Source organism: Bufo gargarizans, chromosome 3 (genome assembly GCF_014858855.1).
Source record: "Bufo gargarizans isolate SCDJY-AF-19 chromosome 3, ASM1485885v1, whole genome shotgun sequence".
NCBI lineage: Eukaryota > Metazoa > Chordata > Amphibia > Anura > Bufonidae > Bufo > Bufo gargarizans.
This window is the reverse complement of record NC_058082.1, coordinates 519,238,840-519,251,239: the sequence shown is the minus strand read 5'-3', so window position 1 is coordinate 519,251,239 and position 12,400 is coordinate 519,238,840. Positions and strand designations below refer to the sequence as shown.

The 12,400-nt window shown below is 47.6% G+C and overlaps 1 protein-coding gene across 1 annotated transcript in view; it reads right to left on the bottom strand.

Moving 5' to 3' along the window:
* The window catches only part of POLA1 (DNA polymerase alpha 1, catalytic subunit), a 370,264-nt gene that overhangs the window by 201,544 nt on the left and 156,320 nt on the right, over window positions 1–12,400 (bottom strand). Inside the window, 2 exon segments of the mRNA XM_044284006.1 lie at window positions 4,153–4,358; window positions 12,134–12,226. Coding sequence (XP_044139941.1) covers window positions 4,153–4,358; window positions 12,134–12,226 — 299 coding nt within the window.

Genomic DNA, 12,400 nt, shown 5'->3' with positions numbered 1-12,400 from the left:
TGGACACTCCCCTAGGGGACCAGATGGAAGACTGTGACACAGGACAGATATGCAGCAATTCAGGATACACAGACACAATACATCCCCACAATGCATCATGGTTTCCTCCTCTCTGCCCTGGAGACACCCGAGGAGTAATTCAATTATCTCTCAGGACAAAGGGAAATCGCCAATACACAAGTGGGGACAACAGGACAGAAATCACCATTTAAAACATACAATGTCACAACCCTTACAGTAAACACAGACATTTAACATATCCCCAGATAGCTCAAGTCTGAGTGCATATTATTAGGTGAATAGCACTCAGACTACACAAATACAATAAAATTAGCCATCTGTGTACCCTCACATAACATACAATACAATTCCAAAGACCGATTTAAGCTGTGCGGCCGGTCTGTCTTCTCCTTTAAAGTTAGTATTGGCCATAATCCTGAGGCAAGAGGCTGGCAGCGAGGCCCCTCTAAAACCCAGTGGCGAGGTTGGTTTCGCCACAAGCTGATTAACACCAAGAGTACCTTTAGTGCAGACTGCTGCCAATTTGTTTGTAAACTTCTAGCAGGAATAACGGAAGAATGGCACAACATAGAGTATTAAGAATAGATGCTCCAGAATTGTTATTACATGGTGAATGCAAGTTACTAAAATAATATAAGGAGAGGGGACAGCTCCTCTTTCAGATCGGTGTAAAATATATATATATATATATATATATATATATATGTACGTATAAGTATTGCAATGTAAGTATGTTGTCATAGAAAACGCACCTGGGGAAGTGGTGAACACTGGATCAGATGGATGCCACCGCTATAGAGGGAGTGTGTTGACTCCTGGTTGGTAAATGTAACCAGGATGTAGGCGTGAAGAGGTATATATTATACCTGGTGCTTTGGTATATTTACCAGACAACACTACACTGTGGGGGCTTCTGTCACACTGCAGCACAACAAACAGCTTGCTAAAGAGCACCAGTGCCCGAAGGGTCCCTGAAATGACTGTACTTTGGATTTTCAGTAAAACCTAATTGCATTACATCATCTGTACGTTGCTGGAGATCCCCGACAGTGGACACCTCGGGGATGTGCACCACCATTCATACTGCGCTTTACACTACTGCAGACAACTCCTGGCATTGTGCGCAGTGATATCAGGCTTGCGTGCAGCTGCTTGACCATGGAAACTCATTTCAAGACGCTCCTGAGTTCTGTCATCGGTCAGCAGATTTGTACCTATGAAATTGGCTGACCGGTTGCATGTGCCGAAAATTGAGAAAAACTAAATTTTAATAACCGAAACAGCTCTCTCTGCAACTGCTGCATTTCCTGGACTGACATGGCCAGGCAGGTGTGTGGGCATTTACCCTGCCTGCCCCTGTCATAGTGCAAAAGGTGCAGCAGATGCAGAGAGCAGCTTCTCTAGGTGTAACAGCAACACCCTTGTTTCTCCTTGAGACTCATTTGCATTTATTAAAACGTAGTTTTCTCAGCAATGAGGACACATATGGACATGGGACCAACACAGATGCCTTCAGCTGCCAAGTGCACATGTAACAGGTCAGCCAGTTTCATAGGTACAACTATACTGACAATGTCCGTTAAGATAAGTCTGGGTACTAGACATACTTTGGACCAAAACTGGATAGAATAACAATAATAATGACGGAACATTATCATCAATAAAAAACACTCAGAAAAGGTTTCCTGAATTCCCTTGGTATGTAGGTATAGGTTTCTCACATTGATTCATGAGTGTAAAACAACATCATATCGGAGAACTGGCAAACACTCTTTAAAGGGGACCTGTCACCTCAAATTGCAATAGGAAAGCACCATGTTACAGAGCAGGAGGAGCTGAGCAGAGTGATGTATAGTTTTGGTGGGCCCAAGGCACAAGTTTATTGTAAGCTGCTGCTTTTCTGCAATCGATACCTTTCTATTCAATTTTAAAACATAAAAATGATTAAAAAGGCACTTCACACTTATTTAGTTAAAGGTCTGCATTATTTGATGGTGGAAACGCAGATTATTTCAAGTTTCTTAAGCAGTCTTGTTGTCCCTTTATTACACAATTGATATATTTTGTCCCTCTCGTGTACCGAAAAATACCTCAGATGTGCCATTGTCAACACTTGCGGAACATGATTCATACCAGTAAATCTGGAGTCCCTACTGCCTGCGTTTTCTTTATCAAGCAGGAGTCCCTTACTGAGCTGTAACAAAGGCACGCAGCATTCAATATTTTCATTTGTTATAGTGCTTTTTACAAGATAAAATCGAGGGGTAGCACTACGCAGCAAGGCAATTTGAGTTTATTGCGAGTCCGGTCTCCATAGAGAGACGCTGCATATCTGGAATGCTATTTTTCAAGCATTATCTGTTTCTATTCTAAACGTCCATTTTAACATTTCTCTATTGTGTGCGGATAAAAGGCTGGCTACAAAACTAACGCTGATAAATAAGTATGCTGACCCATAAATAAGCATCAAAGATGGCAATGCTGAAATAAACTATATATGTCTTTGCATATACAGTCTTCACTCTGAAGAACATGGCAAAGCAGCAAGTGCTAAACATACATCTTCAGTGTCCTCAGGTCTACAATTACATGAAAAAATTGTTCTCCTGATAGCATATGACTGCTCAGCGATGTCACCTGTTTCTTTTGAGATTCTAAGACGACGTTTACATGATCAGGTATTTATGACCATGATGACCGTGTTCACACATGGCAGTAGTTTTCCATACAGCCAATTACCACACAGCAAAACCGCAGCATTGTATGATCAATTGTCACGGTTTTATTGACAACACAAATGAAACAGGTTTAAAAATAGGTTTTTCACAGCCTGAAAGATGGAGCGTTCTTTCACACACGCAGTTTCTGTGTTTTTAAAAACTGAATGCAAGTTTTAAAAAAAATGCGTACATTTTTTGGTGTTTTTTTTTTTTTTTTTTTAACTCTTCCTTAATATGGTGATGTAATGTTTCTTAAAAGAGGTTGGCCACATTAGATGAATATTACCTAAACTGCTACGCAGTGCATGCTATGGCACAATAACTGCACAGCATGCTTTTAGCTCACCTGAGCAGCCATGGTCTATGTCTGGGATCAGTGACCTCCCACACTTCAGCTGTTCTGACACTACAACTCCCAGAATCCTCCTTTCACTTCTATCAGAGTGACAAGAACAGCCAAGAAAGTGTGCATGCTGGGAGTTGTAGTTTTACAGCAGCAGGAGTGCCGAATGTTGCCGATTTCTGGTCTATGTAAACAACTCAGAAGTGCAGCCATGGGAAGCAGAATGGTGGCAGTCACATGATGGCTCTTCTGTACACGCGCTGGACCAGTTCATCTGCTGTCCTGCATAAAAGCATATACAGCCCTGGATGAATAAGAAAGCAGTCCGATCTTGCCCTTTCCACAGGGGGATCGGACTAAACGCCAGACCCAGACGGCTGAGCTCACAGCCAAATGGGCTGGCGCTCTGTAACTCACATTGTAGTGAATGGGAGCTACACAAACAGCGTAGGAGAACTAGCTACACTGCTGTAACTCACAGAGTTATAGACTCATTGTCACTTGTCCCGCTATGCTGCTTGCTTAGCTCTTATTCAAAAGGAGTTACAGAAACTAAGACCAACACGTTTAATAAAAATAAATAAAAAGGATATGCATTTTCCAAAACCAGCATCTGCATGAGGTTTTTAAAATACCAAAACTGCACGTGAGAAAGAGGTCCTATTAACACATAAGCAGTCAAAGAACATCCTGTATTTAGTGTAAGTGGTAAGTGTTAGTGCCAAGTGTTTGTCATGCCTGTTCATTGTAATGCACAACTATACTTTGCATTCTATAAAAGGACTATAAAAATGATGGCCGCATGGTTTGTATATCAGGTACATACGTTGTTATTCACAACAGAACAGGCTTTGTTCTCCAAATCTGTTTAAAACTTTTAGATTACATTTTTTATATGCAGAATGTTGACAAGGAATGCAAATGTTAATTCTCTACATATTTCAATGGCAGAAGTGACACTTCAAATGCCAGGACCAAATGTGTCGGCACTAATACTGGCTTGAAAGATGAATACATAAAAAACTAATACAGATTCTAAACAAAATCATAATACTGTAGGAAACTTACTTTCCAGCCATTTTAGCAAGCTCGCACCAGTCCCTTCTGACTATATCCAGACCTTTCAGCTCTTGCTTGGTTACATACTTCCCGTCGGCTGTAGGCTCTACGATGAGGGCAGCGTATTTCTTTTTCTTCAACAGCAGAAGTGACTTAAAGATGCCATCAATATCAATCTCCAGCAGCTTGTAGGATTTATTTATTTCACTTTTAACCTAGTAAAGAAGTAGAGACAATGATGCCAGCAAGTTTACTGAGAGAAAAGGAGATTGTTTGTGAAGCTCACCTGTAAAATCTTTTTCTCGTCTTTTCCATTGGGGGACACAGACCATGGGTATAGCTTAGAGGTATTAGTAGGAGGGACACTATGCAAATACAAAAGAGCTCCTCCTCCTCGGGCTATACCCCCCGACTCCACCAGGAGGAACTCAGGCGTTGCACAAGCAGTAGGAGAAGGAGCAAGAAAAAATTATGGAAACCATCGGACCAAACCATAAAAGTCCAACCACAAACAGAAACTGAACTGAAGACCCCTCCTGCAACAGGCAGAATGGGTGGGAGCTGTGTCCCCCAATGGAAAAGACAAGATTTTTTTTTTTTTACAGGCGAGTTTCACAAAAAATCTCCTTTTCTCGTACTATTTTCCATTGAGGGACACAGACCATGGGACGTCCTAAAGCAGTCCATGGGGTGGGAAAAAACATCAACACCGCCAGGAGGAACGTCCAACGGTCAAACAGGAACCACAGCCTGCAAAACCCTGCGGCCAAAGAAAGCATCAACAGAAGCCAGTGAATGCAACTGATTAAATTTCGTAAAGGTATGCAAGGAAGACCAGGTGGCCGCCTTACACAGCTGAGACGCAGAGGCACGATTGCGTCTTGCCCAGGAAGCCCCCACTGCCCTAGTGGAGTGAGCGGTAATCCTAGCCGGGGAAACTCTACCACGAGCGCGATAAACCGCGGAAATAGCCGAGCGGATCCATTGTGCCACAATGACCTTGGAGGCCGCCAAACCCTTGTGAGGCCCCTCGGGAATCACAAAGAGGGAATCTGAACGGCGGACGGAAGCAGTAGCCGCGAGATACACCTTCAGGGCCCTTACGTCCTTACGTGCGTTCCTTGGGGTTAGCCGGAGAAGGGCAAAAGGAAGGCAGGACAAGATCCTCGTTAAGGTGGAAGGGAGAGACCACCTGGCAGGAAAGAGCGGCCAGCTCCGACACCCGTCTGATGGAAGTTATGGCCACAAGGAAGACCACTTTCCAGGTGAGAACAGTCAGAGAGACCTCCCTCAAAGGTTCAAAGGGGGGCGACTGCAGCGTGCAGGACCAAATTGAGATCCCAGGGAGGCAAAGGGGGAACATACGGAGGAACTGAATGTGCCACCCTCTGCAGAAAAGTCTTCACAGGACCCAGACACGCAAGGGAAACCTGACCTTTCAGGGAACTCAGCGACAGTCCCTTCTCAAGGCTGGACTGAAGAAAATACAGCACCATCGGGATGGAAAAACGAAGGGGAGGGAACCCCGAACTCTCACAAATTGACAGGAAGGCCCTTCAGGTACGATAGTAAATCCGGGAGGAAGCAGACTTCCTCGCTCTGATCATGGTCCTAATCACTGAATCCGAGAACCCCCTCTTCTTCAGGATGGCGGTTTCAACAGCCACGCCATTAAACGAAGAGACCGTAAATTCTGGTGGAAGAGCGGGCCCTGAGACAGTAGGTCCTGTCTGTTGAGAAGAGGCCATGGGGCGTCCGCCAGCATCCGAGCCACGGCCGAAAACCACGCGCGGCGAGGCCACTCTGGGGCGATGAGAGTGGTCGGGAGTCCTTCTTGCGTAGAACCTTCGGTAGGAGAGGAAACGGCGGGAAGACACAGAGGAGACTGAAGTCCTGCCACGGAGACACCAGAGCGTCCACCCAGTGCGCCTTCGGATCTCGGGCGCGAGCCAGGAACACTGGGAGCTTGCTGTGTTCAGACGGCCCCATCTGTGGCAGATTTCTTCGAACACTTCTGGATGCAGAGACCACTCGCCTGGATCCACCTTGTTGCGGCTTAGAAGGTCCGCTGTCCAGTTGTCCACTCCTGGAATGTAAACTGCTGACAACACAGGAACGTGCGACTCCAACCATGTCAGAATTCTCGTCACCTCCTGCATCACCATCCAGCTGCGGGTCCCGCCCTGATGGTTGATGTAGGCCGCGGCCGTGGCATTGTCCGATTGAATCCTCACCGGGGGGTCCAATAGGAGAGAGAGTAGAAAATCGCCCTCAGTTCCAGAATGTTGATCGGCAGGCGAGACTCCACCGCCGACCAAATCCCTTGAACCGTGCGAGACTGGAGAACGCCGCCCCAACCGAGGAGGCTGGCATCGGTGGTGACAACCGTCCAGGAGAAAGGATCTCCCCGACCTCAGAATCATCAGGGATAGCCACCAAGGGAGAGCTGCCCGAACCCGCTGAGACAAGCGGATGCGATCGTCCAGACCTCGAGGGGGTTTTGTCCCAGAGGGGAAAAAAAATCTCCTGTTGCAGCAAGCGAGTGTGAAACTGGGCATACGGAACGGCCTCGAAAGAGGCCACCATCAGACCCAGGACCCGCATGCAGTCCCGTATGGAGAGGGACTGGGAGCGCAGTAGATGAGATACTGCCCCTGGATCTGGGAGGACTTGGAGAGTGGCAGGAACACTCTGGAGGACGAGGTGTCCAAAATCATCCCCAGGAAGGAGAGCTTCTGGGATGGGAGAGAGGACTTTGGGAAATTGATTATCCAGCCGAACTGTTCCAGAGTCTGAACAGTGATCCAGACGCTGCCCTTCCCCAATGGCGAAGAACAGGAATCGTTGGTGAGATTCTGCAATCGGAACATGCAGATAAGCGTCCTGGATGTCCCCTGGAAGAAGAGAAAACAATAACGGAGCAGAGGGATTCCATTCGAAACCTCCGCACCCGTAGAGATTTGTTGAGCAGTTTTAGGTCCAGGATCGGACGCACGACACCTCCTTCTTTGGGACCACGAACAGGTTTGAATAAAAACCTGTGCCCTGTTCCTTTGGGGGAACGGGGGTAATAACCCCCCGGTCCAGAAGGGAAGAAACTGCCAGTAAGAGGTCTAAGGCTCTGGTCGGATCCCCCAGAACGCGAGAGGGGAAAAAACGTTCCGGTGGTCTGGACACGAACTCTATCTTGTAACCAGACATTACAATTTCTAGAGCCCATGTGTCCTGAGCATGAGCCCTTCAAATCTGCTGATAAGAAAGCAGGCGGCGCCCCACCACGAGGGGTGGGGGCGCCCCTTCGTGCAGAAGATTGCTTGGGAGCGGCAGGGCGGGTCGACTGTCCTTGGGCGCAAGGCAGGCTGGGGTTTGAAGGAGGGCTTCTTGCTGGAGTCCTGTGACCCTCCTGAAGAGGAAGCAGGCTACGACCTGTTCGCAGAGTAGCGGCGAAAGGACTGGTACCGAGAACCGGAAGTCCTCGTCTGAAAGAGGCGCTTAGCCCTAGGCTGGGGAAGGTGAGTGCTCTTGCCCCCTGTAGCGGCAGAGATGAACTCATCCAGTTGAGCCCCAAAAAGTCTGGAACTCTCAAAGGGGAGGTTCGCAAGGGAACGCTTGGAGGAAGCGTCCCATACCTTCAACCACACCTCCCTGCGTTGAATGACCAAGAGGGCCGAAATGCGGGCAAAAAGGGGACCAATGTCCATGGAAGCCTCCCAGAGGAATTTGGAGGCCTGAGACATCTGGAGAACCAAATCCAGTGTGTCCGCAGACGCACCTTGGTCCGCCAGGTCCTGGTGATGGCGCTGCAGCCACATTGAGAGAGCTCTGGCCACCCATGCCGAGGCAAAGGCAGGTCGCAGGGACGTGCCCGCCAGAGAGAATATGGATTCTGACAGAGAATCTAGGCGCCTGTCCACAGCGTCCTGCAGAGAGGAGCCGTCCAGGACAGGGAGGGCCATGTTTTTGGCCAACCTGGCTACCGGGGGATCCACCGTAGGGGGAGAAGACAACTTCTCCACGCTGTCCGCCGGGAAAGGGTAGAGAGTATCCATGAGTTTTGTGGCGGAAAACCTCCGATTAGGACGGTTCCATGCCCTGGCTATGACAGTGAAAAATTCCTCATGGACCGGAAAGGCAGCAGCCTCTGTTTTTTTGGGAGGAAAAAGGGTGAACTCCCTCCTAGTGGAAGGAGGAGAATCCCCTTGGCGATTAAAAGGTGTCACGGACAGCCGCTACTAGATTAGCCACCTTGATGGAGAGCTTTGGCGGAAGGTCCCACTCCGTGACCTCGTCCGAGCCGGACAATTTCCCTTCAGACCTGCGCTTCCTTGGGGAGGGGGGGGGAAGAGGAGTCTGAGCAAGCTTCTAGCCGAGGGGGAGAAGCGGAGTCATCCGAGGAGGGATGCTGTCGCTCACACTGCCTCTTAGTAGTCAGGCGTCCTCTGTGGGAACCACTGCAAGGGGACGGAGTGGTTGGCGCCGCAGGATTGGAAACAGACATACGTTCCATAAAAGACATGGCTGTCTGGGGGGGTAGGGGGGGTGGCTGGTGTGGGCAAGAGAAGGGGGGGAAAGGTGATCCTGTCCAGGGGCAGGGCAGTTGGCACAGGCACCAGTGACTCAAAGTGGGAGCAGACACTACATACAGGACCCCATTGGGGTCTGAGAAGAGGTCTTACCGGACTTAGGCTTAGGCATGATGGTAGGCAGAGAGCAAAGCAACCAATCCAGAGAGGAGCAGGGGAGCAGCCGTTTGGTGTGAGAAGCTTCTCAGCAGCATCAGGAAGGAGCCGGAGTTCCGATTAGGCTCTGCCCCGGCCGCAGGAAGGAGCGCCGATTAGGCTCCGCCCCCTAGCTGTGTCATAGGAGCGTGAAAAGAGCGCGCGCTCCGCTCTCTGTTAAAGAAGATGAATAAAATGGCCCCTGGTGCCGCTCGGCGTGGTGGGGGAGTAACAAAGATATGGCCTCCCCAGCAATGGTTGTAAGACCCAGAGAGAGAGGAGACCGGAGGGGGAAGTGCACTGCTTGCAGAAAGTAAAGCGGCACCACTTCATAGAAAATAATATGCTGCCAGAAAAGCCGTAAGGAGCAGGAGTGTCCAGAAACGCCTGCCCAGCTAAGTGCCTCCAGACCCTTGCGCCCCAGACAGAACTAACAATGACACCCAGATCCCCTTCACCCAGGAGGCCCACAGGTCTTTAGTGCAGAGAGACGGGGGGGGGGCAGAGAGAATGCAGCTTCATACTTATCTGCTCCTGCAGATCTTCTCCCTCGACTCCAGGACCAGCAGGGATGCACCTCTTCAGACTTCTGACTCCTTGCCCAGGAGAGCAGTGCTCTGGCGGAGGGTGGCAGCAGGTGACCCAGGAGCTGGTGGGATGCCGGAGCTGACAGGTCAAGCCCGGATCCACTTGCCTTCTTGGGGGGATAATGGAGGCAGCCTGGCAACGTCCAACAGAAGGCAGCGGGCACTCCATGGGGGACCAGGAAGGCGCCATGCCGACCTGTGTCCCCATCTAGAAGAAAAATAACAAAAGGGAGACTAATCAAGAAAGTGTCAACCTCCTTCACCAGACACTAAGCAAAGACTGAGTTCCTCCTGGAGGAGTCGGGGGGTATAGCCCGAGGAGGAGGAGCTCTTTTGTATTTGCATAGTGTCCCCCTCCTACTAATACCTCTAAGCTATACCTATGGTCTGTGTCCCCCAATGGAAAAAAGTACGAGAAACTAAAATTATTACGATTAAAACAATATGCAGAGGAACCGTACAAACGCCTCTAATGTATGGGTCATATAAAGAATATAGGGATTTTGTATGTTAAAGAAAAATTTGTACTAGAAATCACATCTTAGGCTACATGCACACGACCGTATGTGTTTTGCGGTCATCAAAAAAAAAAAATATATATATATATATATATATATATAAAAATTTTAAATGCCATCCATTGTAACAATGCCTAAAAAGGACAAGAATAGGACATGTTCTATATATTTTTTTTTGGGGCGGGGCTACGGAACAGACATATGGATGCAGACAGCACACTGTGCTGTCTGCATTTTTTGCGGACCCATTGAAATGAACGGGGCCGCATCCTATCCGCAAAAGAAAAGGAAACAGAAACAAACAACGTTCATGTGCACGTAGCCTTAATCTCATACTTATACAATCCCTCTTAAGTTATAAAAATACTATTAAAATGAACGTCGTAGAGTTAAAAGATCACATGGAATTAAAAAGGGTTTTCCGACATTTTAATACTGATGAAATATCCCAGAGATGGCAAACCTTTTAGAGACCGAGCACCCAAACTGTAACCCAAAACCCACTTATTTATCGCAAAGTGCCAACAAGGCAATTTCACCTGAATACTACAGTCTAATATAGTACATCTTCCATGTACTTTATCATTTGGCTATAATAGCCTGCCTGCATTCAGTGCACTGACTGCACTGTTGAATGGCAGGAAAGGTCCAGGGCATATTGGTACACCATAGACTTTTTCCAGGCCGCATCTGGCACCCGTGCCATAGGTTCACCACCATTGACCCATCCTCAGGACAGGTCATCAGTATCTGATCGGTGAGGGTCTGACAACAGGGTCCCCCGTCAGTCAGCCATTTGAAAATGCATTGACGCTCCTGTGAGTTCCGCAGCCCTAGCCATGCTCACCAACCATAGTAGGTGTATAGCGGCTGTGCTTGGTATTGTAGCTCAGCCCCATTCATTTGAATACACAAATTTTTATTTTTTTATTTTTTCCATGCGAATTAGGCACAAGAAGTATACCTGCCCTGCTCCGCTAATACATGGGCTATTTCAGGCTTTAGCAGAGCAGGCACAAGCAGGAGAGTGCTGTTTTATGCGAGCACCTAAATGCCATAAGCTTGCTCAGCTCTGCTCATCACCTGCACAGACGTGGTAGGAAGGCTATTCACAGAGCCGAGTGGAGTTCACATAAAACACCTGACACACAGTCAGTTTTTCATGGCTATTTTGTATTGGGGTCCATTTGTTCTGCGGATCCGCAAAACACAGACACTGGCAATGTGCATTCCGCAATTTGAGGACCGCACATTGCCAGCACTATAATATAAAATGCCTAATCTTGTCTGCAATTGCAGACAAGAATAGGACATGTTCCATTTTTTTGCGGAAACGGAAGCACGGATGTGGAAGTGCAGATCCGTAAATGGAGATGCGGACAGCACATTCCGGCCCCATTGAAGATGAATAGGTCTGCACCCGTTCCGCAAAATTGCGGAACGGATGTGGACCCATTTTGAGGATGTGTGAATGGACCCTTAGTGTGTGCGTCCATTTTCTGGCCATGCATCCGTTTTGCATCCTTTAAAAAGGGACATTAAAAATGGATGAATTTGATTGGCAGTTATTTCTAGACCCACAGGATGGTAGCCCACCCAGCTAAAATAATGTCCCCCGTAGTGTAGCTATTTCTATTTTATTTTTTACTGACCCCAGGTTTAATAATGCCCCCAATGTAGGCACCCAGCTTAAATAATTTCCTCCATGGTGTAAATAATTCCCTTCATAGTGGCCCCCAGCTATTTTTTATTTTTTTTTGTTGATTTGACAAACACCTAACTTGATCGTGCTGCAGACTTCTCTTTCCTCTACATTGAACAGGACCTGCCAAAGGACCTTCAATGTGCATGACGTCACCACACGCCCCAGGTCATGATCAATGAAGAGAGAAGAAACTGCTGGAGCACGAGCAAGTGGATGAGGAGAGTTGTTTTTTAACCCCTAATCGGCTATATTGTCTAAGTGTATTCGTTTTTAACGGCTGTTAGACGGGTACACTCCTATCTAAGCGGCCATTAAAAACGGTCCCACTGATTTCAATGGGGCCCGCCTGGCCGTGAAAACAGGACATGTCCTATTTTTGGATGGATGCTATTCACTGGCCATGTGAATAGCCCCATAGACTTGGTGCTAAAAATAGGCATATGATTGCCGTTAAATACAAACCTTGTTCCCCAACTTGAAGACTTCTTCAAGGTTGTTACAGTTAGTGTTTATCATGATAGAGTCTGTGTCACCATATATCACTTCTAGATTCATCTAGATCATAAAACAAAAACATGCCACATTAAGACGAGAGCAAAAAACAAGTCATACAAGTGGAATACAATGGGGCACATTTACTAATACCATCTATAATAGACTAGGTAGTCTAAAAATTGTCCAGATTCATCAACGTGTCTGATGCTTGTTGATAAATCTAGAGTACCTTTA